Here is an 18,759-nt window from a genome sequence, read left to right as displayed (position 1 = left end):
TACTCTAGAGTTCCTTACTCCCGTGTTGACACATTTAAGATAAAGGGCAGAAAGGCGAACGTCTCCTCACACTGTTTTATGTTTGCATAGAGCTTTGTTTATAACACATGCAACAATGTGATGTTTTTTTTTCAAACTTAAAAAAGCCGGCAGTAGTATAAACATTATAATAGTAAAAAAATTTCTGGTTTAGTTTTTGTTTTACGTTTTTGTTTTTTGGGTTTTTTTGGTTAATTTTGTTCTGTTTTTGTTTTTGTTCTAATTTTTTCTTGTTTGTTTGGGTTTTTTTAATTTTGTTTTTGTTTCTTGTTCTTTCTTCTTTGTTTATTTGTTTTTATTTATTTATTTATTTATTTTTATTTATTTTTTTTTTTTTTGGGGGGGGGGGGGGGGGGGGGGGTCGGCCTTGTTGTTGTTTGTTTCATATAATTCTGGTATATTTTTTCCCACAAGTTACACTACCGCTGCAGTTCTTGTTTCCTTTGTTTGTATAGCATACATGTCATTCGATGCCTTGTTCTTTAAAAAACTTTTAAATTAATTTCATCGATTATTTTATCCAAAGAGATTATCAGATTGTTACTATACTGCAATTTAACAAGATTATTTTGTCGTGTTACACCAGCATGGTTTTTTTATTTCATTATCTTTTCTGTTCAGTTTCATTGGTTAGCTATACTTTAGGCGAAAAATCGCCTAAAAATGAAATATTATCACGTCGGATACATTGCTATTTAACAAAGATTCCTGATTTATGTTTTAAAACAAAATTCAAAAAAGTAATCAAGAAACTTTTGATTAATCTTCTTAAGTATGCCAACCTTTAGTACACCAGAAGATTTTTATGGATAATAAATTCCATCGGACAAAATAAATGTCAGTATTGAACGGATTCTCGCATATACGGTGTCCGTTAGTAATCTAACATCAGCATCATCCGTATGATAAAGACTCATTAACAGGTCTACCGAGGACATTTTGGCCTATTATCGCGATGTCTCCTTTAATTTTTCAGGTAATTTACATTGCTGGCAGATTTTGGCATTTCGCCAAGGAAAGAAGAAGACAAACACGAACCGAGGAACGTCATATTATTTGTGCCAGTGATCCATATTTATATTCCTGTTAGAACCATTTTAACAAGACTTCTGACTTTCAAAAGGATGTAACTATCTTTTTGTGTCAAAACAAGTCAAAAATGACGTAAGTTTCAAGTGAAACATACACATATTGCATAGTCTTTGCTCAAAAGTGAGTCAGATCTTGTTGATATCAAAGAGACATGACTTAGTGGCCAGCAAAGAAATAGACAGGCCTACGTCACATGGCTATTTGACACAGCTACCCAAAGTCCAAGCTCTTGTTGAAAGGTTCTAATCTTGATTTCGATGACAGGTATAAAATTAAAAGTTTTAATGGTTGACCGCTATACTTTTTAAAATTGCCTTAATTTACTGATCTGACCTACTTTCACGTATCAAAATAGATGATATTATCCGATTGCCTTATACAGTAAAACTCGGTTAAAGCGAAGTCCTAGGGACCAATGTATTTACTTCGTTATATCCGTAATTCGTTATATCCGTATAACGAATTCATAATAATAACTATAGCGAATTTACTATATACATGTACATGTTTACTTTCACCAGACTATATTTTTTGCTAATTGAGGCTTAAAACAAAAAATTACATTACTTTAAAACCTTAAATATTCGGATTATGAATTGAAAAAAAAATACATGTATATGGATAAAAAATCAATCAAACTATTATGTAAAATGGTAATGCAAACTTTTTAAACTTTAACTGTAAAGAAATTTGTTACATCAGTTTGCTATATACGTAAATTCGTTACATCCGAACTCATTATAACAGTAACATTTTGCAAAGTTTTGTTAAGAAACAAATAAATTTCGCTATACCCGAGAATTTGCTACATGTATATTCGTGTTCGTGCTAAACGAGTTTTACTGTATTAGTTAAAAAGAAGTTATCCAATATTCAACTTGACCTTTTTAAATCATATAAGAATTAAAACATCAAAATTTAATCATACACACTTCTTGATACTAGTTTGAATTAGTCTATCTATCTATCTATCCATCTATCCATCTATCTATCTATCCATCTATCCATTTGTCAATTCATTTTGGTTTCTTTTGGGTGATTTTATTTTATCTATCATTCTCTATCTATCTATCTATCTATCTATCTATCTATCTATCTATCTATCTATCTATCTATCTATCTATCTATCTATCTATCTATCTATCTATCTTTATATCCATCTATCTTTATAGCTATCTATCAATTCATTTTGGTTTCTTTTGGGTGTTTTTATTTCAATCAAACGCTCATCTTACAAAGGAAGTTTATACTGCACCGGATTTTTAAAGTCTGAACATCCGGGCCATTTACTCTAATCTCTAATCGTTCTCCTAAAATCTGTTTCTGTTATTGAATGAACGGGAACAATCCATGCGACCTTTTATGACAGTAAACAGAATAAGTCATGTTCCCGAACAATTCTATAATGGTTAACCACAACACAACGGAAACCGAACGTCACGATCTACTAGCCGCAATTGCCAAAAATAGATGCCGCATGACGTCATAATAACCCTAATTACGACAGATACGGTTTCAGATTGCGGCAGGAGACCCCATTAATGTTTATCGACCAGCACTTTGAGAAAACGATTAACTTTCTGTCGCCAGAGATTCCTGCAAGCATCTTAAAAGTAAAAAAAAAAAATGTCGTTGGTGCTGGTATGATGAAAAAAAAAATCGCCAATCAAAGGAATGTTTCAGCATTTTTGACTGTAAGATTTAATGACTCAAGATAAATCAAGATTTCTTTAAAAAAAAGATCTTCACTAAAAGTGTCGTTATATGGTTTTAATAAAACCATTGACGATTTAACAACATGTTATTTTGGGTGACTTTTTCCTTATCTCTCTGTATTGTTCTTCCGGGTTGTCCAATTATTCTAGCCACATTTGCTCGCAATTCTGTCTAACTTGCAATAAACTTTTTTGCGTTTCTTTTTTTTTAAATCTTTAAGACAATTGTCTTCCTTAATCATTGATGCATAATTGTTTGACCTGATTTGACTTCAGACTAAACAATACTGACAACGAATACTGCAACACGCTTTATACAGGCACGCATCAAAGTTTTACAAAACAGAAGGACCCGACAAAACGTGATGACAAAAATATAAAATATAAAGAGACAAACTGAGCTGCACGCTCACTTTACTACGTTTAAACATTAAAAGAAGTTTTCTTTTCAATTAATAGATGTAAAAATATGGCTCAGTGGTCATAAAGCCAGTAATTTGAAGGTCGTTGGTTCAAACCATGCTGCGGTCATTGTGTTGTGCTTTAGGTAAAGGTACTTTTTCTTCACTTTCTCATTCCACAGAGCTAAAACTCGGCACCGTCTTATGCAGGGAGTTAACCTGCTATGGACTGGTGTCTCATACATAGGACGTTAATAACTCTCATTCGCTTAACACTTTGAAACTAAACACGGATAAGTACGGGCCCTATGCGCCGTTGTGGCGCGGATAAGGATCTAAGATTATTAACTCAATTTAAAAAAATAGAAGCCCCCCCCCCCCCAAACTTCTACCTACTTGATAATATAGTTGGTTCTTCCTATGGTACATGTATAGTTTTAATAAAATGTAGAGACAATTTTGCTACAAAAAGGATTAAATATTACCCTTCTTTTCTCAACTTCAAGCGCAGACTTGTCGGACAGCTTATCAAATTGCATTTGGAGACTTGAGGATGGGTTTCGTTGATAAGAATCTAGTCTGTAACATGCGATCTCAAAGGCAATGCGGATACACCATTCCTCTCAATTTACAAATATTGTACGAGGTTGGCGACGAGCCTTTTACTCATAGATAGCAGAATTAATTCAATTATCAAGTCTGATCTGCTAAAAAAGAAGTCATCTATAATTGCTAATTTCACTTTCTCTCTAAATCTATTATAAATTTCTTCTTTCGCAAGTAGCTTTACCATTGCCGTTTCTGTAATGAAAATTCCCTTAATATCTGAGATGATTGATCGATAATGATTTATACATCATACTGTGTTGAGAGCAGATAATTATGATATTACAACTATATCCGGTTGACTTTAGATTAATATTTGCACAGAATATTTCCAAGCGCTCAAAAGATACTAATCAGGGTCTTTCGAGTGATTTATCTGTTCGGAAAGCTTTATTTGGAGAGGAGATAATTGACAAACACAAAGCGCGCGGATGACAGTGATTTATCAGACGAACATCAAGAATGGCCGCCTTTGAATCGACACATTAATGTAGCCAGAGCATTTGTTCTTTGGTCGTAACCAGTCCATTGTGAAGAGGAATCGATGGTAGATATATCCGGACCGGGTTCGATTTGCTATTTCGGTAATAACGAACACCCACGCAGAATATTTTCACATATTCGCTAAACTAACCGAGTAAACTTTTTGCAACACAGGTTCATATATTTACATATCACTCTTATTCACGTACTAATCAGACTAATTAGGACATTTCTGATGAAGTTTTATCGGAGAGGACGTTATTCTTTTGAGCAGATAAAAATATTAACAACGCTTTTAATTGAGAATTGTATCGATAAAATGCGTCCGTTAATTAATTGATTGAGAAAGACTTGAAATGCCTCATTGATTTTAGGGCGTAAAATTCTCCCTTTTCGGCACACGGTACATTTACTTCATCATTAATGTCATTCATCGACAAACGGAAGCTTAACTACATACGGCTTTATACACTAGTTACATTCCGTAAATAGCCACTTCTTAAAATAAATTTTCTGTTTGATTGAGTTCAAGCCAAAGCCCTATTTAGTACCTATTACTATCTGGAACTGGATAATTACGACCGAAAGTAAATATGGGCGTAAGTTGAAACAAAATATGCTCTCCAGTAATGGCGAGTTAGTTTACAAACAACTCTCTCTCTCTTTCTCTCTCTCTCTCTCTCTCTCTCTCTCTCTCTCTCTCTCTCTCTCTCTCATATGACTTTTCCGTTTATTCTAAGTATACACATGTACTCGTATGGTTAAAAAAGACTCATGTATGAAACTTTCTGGTGTCTTTTCAACAGAAAGAAATATTGAAAATTTTTCGTGGGTTCACTACTGAGCACTCGCTGACTGAACATGAAATAAACAAATACAAGGATACATACCCTCTTTGAACTTCGCTTCAAATAACAAAACGCAAAAAATGATATTTGACAGCAGTCATCAGGAATGCAACTGCAGTCAAAAACGTCGTGGTTGTTTTTAAACATATCAAAGTTCAATTTGGTATTTTTCTTTGCATATTATATTGACTGTCAAAGAAAACAGTATTCGTGGGTGTAATAATACCTTTTAGATTTCCCAAAATTGAAAAAAAAAATGCCACGTTTCTCTAGCCCTCTTATTTGAGTAATTCAAGGAACCGGGTTATTATGTGTCGCTTCTTATTGGTGTCTAACAATAGATCAATAAATCGCACTGACGTAAGCTAGTGTGATCAGAAACAAATGTATATATTCGGAAACGTCTTTAGATCATTGACCTTCAATGAAAGTTCATTTTCTACGTAGGGACGTACGAAAGTATTCTCTCTCTCTCTCTCTCTCTCTCTCTCTCTCTCTCTCTCTCTCTCTCTCTCTCTCTCTCTCTCTCTCTCTCCTGCCCTGGACATTATAGAATTAATACAACTGTGTACTGTATCCCGTGTAATCTAATCTATCACTAGTACGTATCTCGGTATGAAACAATGGCAGTCTTTTCGATCAAACGCTAAACACTCATAGGGAAAATGGTTACTACTGTAAATATACAAACTTATCAAGAACCAACTGTCAGGAGGTCTTTTGTCGTGATATTTATTTTTTTTCCATTAGAAGGTTAATAAGACACTCAAAAGCCAGGAATCTCTCTCTCTCTCTCTCTCTCTTTCTGTCTCTCTCTCTCTCTAACCTTATTAAACTCACACTCCGTTTTCGTCAAGTATGTTTTAATTAGAACTGACCGATTTACAAGTCCTGTAGATCGCCGTACATGGAATTGTCTCAGCGATGACAGCTGCTTTTGAGTGGGAAGTTACATGTGTACACGGCATGATACACTTCTTCTGATTGGCTAAGAAGTCGTGGTAGTGACGCTGCGATCATAAGTATTCACTATATGTATGCCATTATATTTTATAACCGTTTATTTCTCTGGAGATTTTAAAAACCTTTTTAGATCTTTTTTTTATATTGATATTTAAAAGGTCAAATAATGTGTTCAACTGATCTATACTCAGTTTGCTTTTTCCTAATGTTTGAAAGTTGTTTGGGTTTTTTTATTACAAAAAAAAAAACAACAAACAAACAAATAACAAATTGTTCATTTTCTCTGAATAAAAAAAGCCAACGACCCTCAATGAAGAACGTTTAGTTTAAAAAGATAAGATTGAAAGATCAAATATATGTACTAGTACTAGATTAAGGGATTTTTCCCCGTTTTCAGCCATCATAGTATCGACGTTGCTATCTTAACTCGCTATGTACTATATACTACTGATAAAGGCCATCGGGTCGGGAATGACGTATTCTGAATGATATTATAGCATGCCCTGTATGTCACAGCTTCTTATTCATCCATACCAACAAGATGATAGAACCATTTTAACAAGGCCTTGGACTTTCAGTAGGACGGAACTATCTATTTCTTGCGTCAATAGAAGTTAAAAATGACGCTGGTTTCAAGTGAAATATACACCGATTGCGTAGTCTTATCTCCAAAGCCAGACAAATCTTGTTGATTTCAAAGAGCAATGGCTGATTGGCCTACAATGGAATAGACAGACCTACGTCACATTGCTGTTTGACAGCAACTACCCAAAGTCCAAGCTTCTGTTTAAATGGTTCTAAATGAAATGCTGGCAGCTAACATTGGCGCGTGTAGAGCGATTAGGTAACCTTTAAAGGTGAATGCTGTTTCGTGTAAGGACGTCATCAGAAGACAAGTGACAATATGGCGTGATGGCTTCCTCCCCTGACCTTTTTTTTCACTTTTATCGTCTATTTGTTTTTCTTAATATTTTGTTTTAACTGTTAGTTTTTTTGTGCATTTTGTGTGTGTGTTTTTGTGTGTGTGTTTTGTTTTGTTTTTGTGTGTGTGTGGGTTTTTTTTACGGGAAAAGAATCCTTTTCAGGCCCCTTTTTTATACCTACTATTTTCAGATTAAAACAGGAATGCTATATCATACAGTAAAATCATCGATTCCATTGTTTGTACGCCTTATTTAATGCAATTTGTGACTTTTGAAAAATAATTAGCAAAATTTATCTGCTCGTTTTCTCACGTGGAAGTTTTGTTGGAAATAAATGTACATAAACGCATAATACACGATTATACATCAACCGAGTTTTATTTCTTCTGTATCATGAAATGCGAAGTCTTTTCCCCGGTATGTTATGTTCGGATCAATGACACGATACTTTACGCACTCTTGCCCACTTTATATGAATAATTTAAAGGAAGATATAAATAAAGCAATGGACTCCTTTCTTTCTCAGAACATACCTATTAGAAGGTTGCGATTATTGTAGAAAAATGGTTTTTCTTCAATGAGGGAATTTTTATATCACGAATTAAACAACAGTAAATACTTCCTTTGGTTTTTATTTTTATTCATAATTTTTAACAACCTCGAAAGAAGAATTTAACAGTTGAAATAAGATGATGATAATCATGAAACATTGCTTAATTATTTTTAAACATGACAAGGTGCGAAACCTAAAACCGAAATTAAAAACAGCACATTGAATTTATAAAAGTTATTGGGAGTTGATTTTAATCAACTCTCCTATGCAGTTACTCAGGCAAACCGAAAGTGAAACAGTGTTTGGACCTATAAAGCACAAATCAACACCGCTGACAACATTTAGTTCTAATCAATAAATTCGATGTAATGAGTTCTTAAGCATTGTTCTTCAAGGAAACTCATTTATAGAGACCTTGTAAAAAGTCAGATTTTAAATGGTACGAACAATTAAGATATTTTTTGAAGTCGTACATTTTCTGTATTCCTACGCCAGAGTTCAATATAGTCTCGTTCAACCAGACGCTCGGCTGTCTCCGTAAATCTCCGACAAGCATAGAGTCTCTCTTTCTTGTCGGAGATTAACGGATACAGCTGAGAGTCTGGTTGAACGAGAGTAGAGTTCAATTTTGCTTGGATCCATACAATTTCACATAACTATTTCGATTACTAATAGGTAGTTTGATGGAATAATTCTTTGAATATTACACATCATGATTGATATTGGGTTTTCACGAAACTCTTGTAGGATTCAGATTATAAAAGTGTGCGAAATTCAAATACTTATAGGAGTTTACTTGCCACGCAAAATAACATATCGTTGATTTTAAAATAAATAACAAAATCAACTCCCGTCAGTACTTCAGTACTTTGATTTTTTATGGAGCTCCATTTATTTACCCATAGAAACGTAACATCAACAACACCTATGTGCAGACATGCGCACATGTCAGATTAAATCTTTGATTAGTCTAAATACAGGTCGCCATGACATTTATACATAACTGGATATTGTTTTCATCATCACTTGTAAAGTGACGTCTATGATAACGTTCTGATTGAATCGCCAGCAAACTGATATTAAGATGAGATGTAATGCGAGAAATTAGAAAGAATCTACTAAAGGGTGATGTCTGATCTACAGACAAAATCTTATTCAAATATTTGAGAAGTGTTTTTTTTTTCGTTTATATCAGCTGACATTTGACAAGCGGCGTAAAATGTGACACTACCCACGTATATTTTTTTGGTTCGAAATACTAATAAATTCTTTGTATCATCTATATGCTGTATCGATTAACAGGAAAATGTTGTCTTATTAGTGGCCTTTTTGGGTAATATTTCAAAGGGTTTTTTTTTTTGCACCATTAGCGAATCTGGATTGGTATATCAAAAACTTTACTATCGTCTCTCTACTTCCTGCCGTTCTGTCTCTCTTTCTTTCTGTCTGACTTCCCCTCTTTCCTCTCTCTTTCTATATGCCTGTTTCTATCTCTCTATCTTCCTTTACACATCTCTCTCTCTCTGTCTCTCTCTCTGTCTCTCTGTCTCTCTCTCTCTCTCTCTCTCTCTCGTGCCCTGAGATTATCCAATGATTAACTACAACCGTGTACCACATCCCGTGTATTGATATCCAATCTATCTCTCGTATATATCTCGCTTTTCATTTTTTTCCCTTTTCTTTCTACCCATATACCCAGGTTCCAGGAACTGCTGTTTTGCAATTCATATCACAGCATGGTGGCGGATATTGAGGAATTATTTTTGTATCTTTGGATTTTTCTATTTATGAGAGCAGACTCCATTTATCATTTAATCATTAAAAGGATATTTGCAATATCTTCAAACAATCCATTTCCTTTTATCTGATTAAAAAATTAGAAATACGAAATTTTCCGATCGAAGGTTTTTAAGGTTGCAATATGCTTATTTTCAAATTAAATTCTTTTCTTGAGAAGTGAGAGTTATTTCCAAAACCCTCTATATTAACTGCATGTCTGATGTTCCCGGTCTAAAAAAATAAAAGATTCGGATAGATGTCCTCAAAGCTACGAGTTGTCTTATGTGTTTAAAAATACCAATTTATGGCGTATAAAAACTTCCGCCAGTTCTGGTCTGATAAGCTACAGACCTGCAGCCTCCCCTTTATATACTTTTTTTACGTTTTTGAAATAATTGAATCAGTTACAAACATACTCTCTCTCTCTCTCTCTCTCTCTCTCTCTCTCTCTCTCTCTCTCTCTCTCTCTCTCTCTCTCTCTCTCTCCTTTAATTTTCGATTGTCTATGTCTAAAGGACAATCTATATTTGCATCATCTCTAAGGTCGACATGAGATACATGTACATATTAGATAACATCTGTTTTTCTATTTTTTTCACTTAATATTACCATATATAACTAACAAACTATACAGATTAAAAACAAAATCATTAACCGTTAAAAGATGTTTGACTGTTGTTAAATTTTTATGATCCCAACTGTGTAAGATCTTTATAGCATTTTTTGAATTGTGAAATATGATGTGGGTTTGACAAAACTATTCTGATATCCGAAAACACATTGACACATTCAATGCGTTTTCCGAGCTTTAACGAAAAGACCCGATAAAACTACAACGTGTCGTCAATCGCAACGCATCTGATCTTTCCGGTAGAGTTTAGAAAAACGTATCTGAAAACGACTGGATTACGAAACTTTATAGAAGATGAAGTCATTTCCCATTAATATATGAGTAGGTAAGAATGGCCTTGAACGCGTCAAATATATTAATAAGATTTAGTAAGATTAGAGACTTTGCTGCGACCAATCAAATTTTGGGTTAAATCTATCTTTAACAAGAAATAGAGAGTTTGCTGGGAACAATCAAAAAACGTGTTACATGTACATCTAGAACACAATTTTCTGACTTACAATAGAAGAGTTGACCAGGTCAGCCAGGGCCTCCTCGAGTTCCTGGAACTCCCCTGACCGGAACAAGTACTCGGCGACCGCCGCGGGGGTGAACTTAAAAGCCTCCGTATAGTCATAGTCCTGAAGTGAAAAAAAGTAACTTTTCATTTCTTATTTTTACATGCATATTCTAAATTACAAAAAAATTATCACAAGCCAGTTTTTCATGTGCTAAAAGAAAAAAGTTTATAAAAAATTCGAAAAACAAACAATGAAAAAAACCCCCAGAAAACTATAAAATGAATTCTTTTATATATGATTTATCTTATATGTAACATATTTCGTTGTATAACACATCATATTGTATAATGTTTGGCTGAGATACATTTGCTTGACTTAAGAAAACAGTTTACAGATGATAGAAATAATATGAACAATAAAAAGCTAAGGCTTTTTATACTTTTAGTCTTCATTTTTTAGTTGTTTTTTTTTCGGGGTCGGGGGGGGGGGGGGGGGTGTGGAGGTTGATGGTACTCTCTCTTGGATTAATTCATAAATAATGGACAACATATTTGTCGGGAAAATGAGATTGTTTTCAGCTTATAACGATATGTTATAAACAGGTTCGGTTTTGTTAGGTTCGAGATTTAAAAAAGGCAATCAGTTTACAACACTTCATCATTTACTTGTCCATATAACACAGAAAAAAGAAGTTTTTTTAAAAATGATGTTTGGTCAATGACACTATCTTTTGCACCTTGGGCAAATATTATCTAGCTTTTGGTCCCGTAAAATAACAAACAATGTATTATAACGCGACAGAACTCATTAAAACTGATCTCTAGTATTACTTCAATTGATAATTATGTGGAAATTTACCAGTATGACAGGAATTAACGCGGTATCATCAGCTAACACAACAGCGCCGGTCATTTGCCTCGGGCTCAAGATCCGTAAAATATAAAGTTAAAGCTTCCGCTCGACGATAAAATAAAACGTAATTATGTGTAGAAAATGAGATAATGGAAACTGGGGAGAGTGTTTTATTTCGTTGAAAGGGTCTTAAATTTCGAAATAGCTGCGCAGAAGTTGTAAATGGTATATTAACTTCTGGTAAGCCCTAGATTTGACCGATCAAGGGAGAGGAACAGAGTTAAAAATGTTTTATCTTTATCCAATAAGGAACATTAAGATTTAACACTGTTGACTGCAATTTTAGAAAACCGTCTAATATCACACTTTCTAATCCGATATTATCTTAATCAATGAATATATAAAAAAAATATTAGTTGCTTACAAAAAGCATTAATGCAACCTTATCATAGCAGTTTTTCATTGTTGTATTAAAATTGACATAATTGCTGTCTTGCGATAGAAAATATCACATGTTAAAAAACCTGGACATAAAAAAAAATGAAGTGCGCTCCTTACACTTATATGCTACAATAAATAATATAAATAATAAAATAGCTACAATACACTATTATCGCCTCATTATATATGTACTCATAAAGCCGGTCGCAAAGCACTACATAAAAAACAAAAGACATGATTTGTAAATACAACTAAGTCTCTTGACCAATCACAATCTGCGTTTCTCTTCCGGATTTCATTATGCGCCATTTTGAGTCCACATTGGTTCTTATTTCCTTGTTGCGTACAATAAATGCTGACGTTCTAACAACAACTACGTCCGATGTTGTGAATGACCCAGGCTTCTAAATAGGGAACTCTTTTTTTGGTTGCTTGTCGCCATATTGTAAAAAGTGAGGTCAAGGTCAGAAGATAAATAAACAGTTGGTTCGCACTCTATCGCGATCATGGAGCGTTTTTATTCATTTAAGCCAAGCATGAGCAGGTAGATACGATACACTATTTCTTTTCGTAAAATATTCTATTAAAACATATCATCTGTATCAAATATCATCAATACCAGGAAATTAGGTCCACATGTTTACATTTAACATACATGTTAAACACTACTCATATTCGACATAAAAAAAAGACAAGTTGTATACACTACGTGACCCTGGGACGACAGCCTTACTGTATCTCTCTCGGGGGTTGATAACGAATCCCGTATCTTATACATCTATGAAAAAAGGCCATTTATGTAAAATAAAACTCCATTTTGCAGCTTGTATGTGGGAAGTATTTTACGGCGCCTCCTTTTATCGCAGTAACCTTTCGAGCGATTGAAAAACTGCATTTTTATGATGAAGGCACAAACAAGGCGTTTAGCTCATCTTTTTACATGTATGTAACAGATAACAAGACATTAATATCAATAAAAAAAGACGTAGACTTAGACAGTATGTTATATCACTGCCGTAAAATGCTTGAAATAACACACTAAGGAACGTGAAAGAATATACGGATTGAAATATTTCATTTAGCTCCCACGATAGAGAGAGGCAATTTGAGTCATATAACGATCACCTTTGACATATAACCACCCACAGACCCACCCACCCACACCAGGGGAAAAGCCTCGAAACAGCGCTAGAGCAGCGCATCCCAATAAGGTGGTAATATATAGTTCATATCCCGTGCTTTTCATCGGGTCAAAGCAAACATTAGTCTTTGGGGGCGGAAAACAAATAGTTTCCATCTTGCTAATTAGCCGAGGAAGGATTTCTAGTTATTTATTTATGATTGAGGGACCATTGCAGGTGTTAGCGGCGTAACTATAATTGACTATCTGATCTGGATATAAAATAATTGTGCGGATAATCTCATGCGTTCTCAGTATTCTGCAACCTTCATGTTGCATTTCTTCTACTGTGATTATCTTTCAAGATTCAGAATCATTGAAACTTGGTTATGGCATTTGCATGTTACCTCAAATCATGTGTAGGCAAGTCTTGCATAATACGGAGTTAAAATGGTAAAATGAAGGAGAAAAAAAACTTATGAACGTAAAGACATTTTGAACCACATTTACGAACACTAGTGATCATGTAAAGAAGAATTGATACCTTTGTCAACGCACTCAGTTAATAAGAACAGTAAAGAAGCAAGGGTATTATTAGGCAGAAAGCGCAAAGATACACGTAGCAGGTATTTAGCAAGTCTCAAATGTGTTAGAGCAGTGAAGAGCTTTATTCCTCTTTACGCGCTTCTTCGATGTCGTCATTTCATGAGCAAAACACGTTTGAGTGAAATTTTAAAAAAAAATGAATAAATAAAAGAAAGCAAGAAAAAAAAAATAGATTCATTTCACCACTCTTTCATGCAAATAACTATTCGAAAACGTAACTGATCTGTCATTAAAAAATATTCATTTACCGCTTTTGGCATAGTGTCTTCTCCGTTGTTCTGGCTAATCACACTCTTGTGAATATTTGCTGCGGGGATGTCTAGTTTCGTTTTCGTTTTGCTGCTATCCTGACCTAGCGTCTCTTGTTGTAGATCGGATATAATGTTTCCTGTCTGGGAGTTAAAAACTAAAAAATAAAAAACAGAATTATTAAATTTGAAAAAAAAAATCTTTGAAACAGTCATATGTTTTCTATAGATCTTTTTCTCTACATCGAATATTGGGGAATCAATAGAAATCGTGGTGGTTCAATTTTTGTGGTATTCGTGGGTAGCCCTCCCCATCGAATTTATTACCTTGACGAAAACAAACATTGGAAGAGTTCATTTTATTACTGAACTGAAAACTGACACATCAACGAAAAAACCCGTAATCGACGAAAATAGGCCTTTACGACTTTAAATAATTTGATGAGCAGATACACACCCATTCTCAAATTAGCTTTATTAATATCATTCATGATATATTTTAAAAAGGATGAAATATGTCAATACTTTTGATTAACGCTGCTTTACTGAAACATAATAGTTTTATATTATGACGTACGGAGAACATTTATTCATGAGAAATTGTTTTATTATAGGCTAATTTTCCTATTCCGCTTACTTAAGTAATTATTATTCGCAACAACTTTATTTCGCGATATTCCTCTTGTGGTTTGGTTCGCAGCAAATCAATTTCGCGACCAAACTTTACCCCCACCTGCTTTTTTATTACAACTGTACGGCAAACACTGATCCGCGGCGAGAAATATTCGCAACAATGACGCTTTCCCGAACCTCACTAAATTTCTCGCACGCGAAAAAAAGTTGGTTAACAATACCTGGAACTATTTCAAATGCATTTTTTAAACAAGTTAGTGATTTTACCAAACAAATATATAAACCTAATATATGTCAAGTAAAGCAAGATAATTGAAAACGACTTTCTCCTGTATATTTCTAGTTTATTATCCAACCGTTTAACAGAACGGGTAAAACTTAGGAAAATCAACGGTTCCAAAGTAATGGGAAGCGATTAGCAAACTTTTTAGGAAAACTGCATTAAAATTGAAAATAAAGGCACTGTTAAAGACTTGAACAAGATCAAAAAGAAAGAAAAACTTACAAAAAACATTATTTTACGACAATCTTTGCGGACATAACGGTTTTTTTTCTCCTCGACGTAGTGCAAATACGAATTTAACTTTTCGGTGAGGATAGGTACGCAAAAAATATTACCGGGAATATATATGGCATAAAATGTTGTTCATACTGGTGATCAAAATGTGCTAAGAAGTTGTCATAAACAACAAACTTGTGATAAATTATGTTTTTATTATCCAAATGTTGTTTGGAAGGAAAGAAAATTAAGGTATACGTTTACACAGAATGAAAAAAAAATTCCACTGATGATAATGAAAAACCATCTATTGTGTGTTGAAGACCTATCATGGTAGTGCTGTTTTTCACTTTCAAAAAAGTAGGTCAGTAACCTACTTTTCGAGATAATGGCCATTGCATATTTTTTGAAAATTTAAGAAAAGTCCCTAAAAATTTTACATTATGATTGAAATTTTCCTAATTGTGAAAATAATACAAATTGCTAAACTCTTTTAAAATTGAAATACAGTTTGTGAATGGCAGTGACACTAAACAGACACAAAGCATTCAGTTTTCATTCACAATTTTTAATGAATATTCCAGTCCGAATTTCCTCTATCATTTTTCAAATTCCTACCCTTTTTTGATTCAATTTTACAAAAATTTGAATGATGATAATACTAAAACATTTATAGCATTAAATTAGGTATATTTACCTTACTCTGCAGGCATAACAATTATATGAGGTCAATGATCAAAATTTTGAGATATGGTTCTTTTATCAGTTTTAAGCATTTTTCAATATTTTTGTAGTGGGTGCCATTCGAATATCTAAACGAAAAAGTGAGATAAAAACAACATAAAATATGCAAAATTACGTTGACTTACAAATAAAATCTTAACTTTGAATATTACAGTCGTACCAAAAATATTTCAGTGAAAAACAAAATCTGAAAATGTTAGTCCGAATTTCCTCTGTTTTGCTAAAAGTCCAAATTTGTTTGAACCTAATTCCATAACATAGTAAACATATCGAATGGTTTGTCAGTAAGAGTAAACAACGTCCTTAACCTACTTATGCTAAACAAATGCTGGTGAGTTTTGAAGTAAAAATAAAAACACGTGTTACATGCAGGATAAATATGATACACCAATTAAAAGTTGTTTATCGAATGGTAAAGTACAAACTAACAGTTATATCACACAACAAATAACAATCTTCTTAAATTAGGTATATTCTAGAAAAATGTGTCTTATCGGTGTTAAACGAACTTTTAAAAAACCACCTGCTTAGAATAACATTTCAGCTCAAAATACCGTAAATAAATGTCCTGATATTTCGAAAGAAAATGACGCAACCAACAGTCTTATCTACTGAAATTATGGCGTAAGTACGCAAAATATACCCTTTTTAATTATTAATTATTTATTTCCACTAAAATAAAGACAGAATTACTATCATATTGAGGGCACGGTATTCTATTTCTGTGTTTTCCTTGTTAGAATATTATTTGGTTAAGAGAATTATTTTTCACTGATCTCTCTCTCTCTCTCTCTCTCTCTCTCTCTCTCTCTCTCTCTCTCTCTCAATGTGTCGTCGCACTGCGAGGCATAATTGAATGTTTCAATTGCTTTTTTTTCAATATACTAGTATGCTTTTACTTAAGCTCAAACTTAGGTCTGTAACTCTCGAATGAAAAACTTGTGTTGCGCTAGATCTTGAGATCCACCAATGAAAAAAAAAATCACAATTTACTACGTACAAAATCACCCTAATTTTGGACTTATTAACACACAGGTCAACCCGAATTTTCTCCAAGAGCTACAGACCTGCAGCTTGGCTTCCCTTTGTTAATTACCTTTACTCTCAGTCCTAGCTTTGCTGTCGACCTTCCCATTACTGTTGTGATAGGAAAACGACTGTTGTTTCTCTAGTCCTAGGTTTTGGGATCCAGACTCAGCTGAAAGGAACCGAAAAATAGCAATTATTTTGACGTTAGTTTTATTGGGGTTTGATTTTTTTTCTTTTTTCGTAAAATTAAAATTTGATATAGTTGAAGTTTAAGTCGCATATACTGTTAGAGATGCGATGGTAAAGAATTCAGATTGTGTACACACAGAAATACTTTTAGAACACTCGTAAACAATTACACGAACGAGGCTTAGATTCACTTTTTATTACCCATTTTTCATGGATGTTTCATTTAATTATTGTTGCCGAGATTACTCGTATTTCTCAAATTTCGGTTAACTCGTTTTGGCTTAACAATATTTCAGAAATATTTACATATTTTTTATTGCTGAAACATAGAAATTGCGCCTTGTTCCTTAATATTTGACATCTGTAGAAACAAGAAAACTGTCTTATTTGATTGTCCAACAACAGGATTGCCGTCTTCTTTGGAACTTCCTTCACGCAATTAGAATATCATCTTTCTAATTCGAATTTTTTGTTGTTCATACTTATTTCTGTTCTTTACAATATTTTGTTTGTACTAATGTCAGAGGAGTAAGGATGAGAAGAAAAGATGGTTAAAGTTTTGTCGTCTATATCATGTAACAATCCTTAAACCTACCTGCTAAATCTGCTAGTTCCTCAATTTCATTTTCTGTATTTTTTATCTGAAAAAAAAATAAATGAATAAAAAATGAGCATTTTTCTATATGTTTATTTGGAGCTATTCATCCATAGGATATTAGTGCAGTCTAAAAGAAATAATAATAAAATCAAAAATAAAATCTGGTCACGATTATCAAGCCCTCATAATACGAAATTTCATAAATTGTCTCTTCTAATTTTGAGTTTTTCCCTATTGTTTTAAAGAGCTCTTCTTCTAAAGGATATCAATACAGTCTAAAAAGGATACGACCATCAAGCCGTCTTAACGCAGCGGAAAATTTTTATAGCTACTGATGTGTTTCATATCAGTGCTTTAGAGATGTTCTTATATGCCATATGGGTCTTTATCTAAAGCATATAGGACTGAAATAGCACTTGGACATTTACATGCAAATTTGGTAAGCTTTTTAAGATACGCCAACGTCGTTTACAAAAGACGAAGAAACATCAATAACCGGGGAAAATACAAAAAAAAAACCAATATACAAAAACAAAAAACAAAACAAGGATGTTACAAATGGAATGCAAATGAAGCAGACCTACCGATTGAAGCTCCTTTATTTCTTTATCTGCAAAGAAAAAAAACCAGTATTACGGAATTGATTTACCAAAGAAAACGAGTTTCCTAAGGAGAGAGACAAATGCATGTTTATGATAGTCAAAATTCAGAAATGTTGAAGCCTCTGTCATTTACACGCACCATATGCCGGGGGGGGGGGGGCTTTTTAACACTCTCTCATCAACTTACATACCAAATAGAAAGAAAAAAGCCTAAACGAAGAAACAATAGAAAAAGAATCCATTGAAAAGGTAAACTTTTATGTGTCTGTACTTTGAAACAATTTGGGTTTTTACACACCCACAACAGTAATATGAAACCAATATGGAAATGTGAAGTAGGTAAATAAATACTTATTTCTTATGTTTCTTTGTATTTCAGGGAAAGACACGTAGGAATTCATTTCTTTAAATATGTGAGTTATGATTCTCTCTTGCTAACTCACTGTCTTCCTATCTTAAGGTGGAATAACACATCTAGAAGAATCACTCATATTTACAGTATTTTTTGTGATTTTGAAAGATACAATGATAAATAACTATACATATGTCAAATAAGCGAACAATTTGCAGTGTGGGGATAAAAAATGATTATCTAAAAAACATTCAGTAAGTAACAACAAAAAGCCCCTACGGATTCGACTCGGGATGTACAAATGACAAGACCG

The 18,759-nt window shown here is 33.5% G+C and overlaps 1 protein-coding gene across 1 annotated transcript in view; it reads right to left on the bottom strand.

Annotated features, from left to right (window-relative positions):
- LOC128173456 (uncharacterized) overlaps positions 1 to 18,759 on the bottom strand; it is a 29,680-nt gene that overhangs the window by 5,032 nt on the left and 5,889 nt on the right. The window contains exons 2-6 of the mRNA XM_052839146.1: positions 18,077 to 18,102; positions 17,490 to 17,535; positions 16,773 to 16,874; positions 13,801 to 13,958; positions 10,534 to 10,653 (exon numbers count right to left, since the gene is read on the bottom strand). Coding sequence (XP_052695106.1) covers positions 10,534 to 10,653; positions 13,801 to 13,958; positions 16,773 to 16,874; positions 17,490 to 17,535; positions 18,077 to 18,102 — 452 coding nt within the window. The remainder of the gene's footprint in view (positions 1 to 10,533; positions 10,654 to 13,800; positions 13,959 to 16,772; positions 16,875 to 17,489; positions 17,536 to 18,076; positions 18,103 to 18,759) is intronic.

Source organism: Crassostrea angulata, chromosome 2 (assembly GCF_025612915.1).
Source record: "Crassostrea angulata isolate pt1a10 chromosome 2, ASM2561291v2, whole genome shotgun sequence".
NCBI classification, from domain to species: Eukaryota; Metazoa; Mollusca; class Bivalvia; order Ostreida; family Ostreidae; genus Magallana; species Magallana angulata.
Note: the sequence above shows the minus strand (reverse complement) of the source record. Positions and strands in the feature narration are given on the sequence as shown.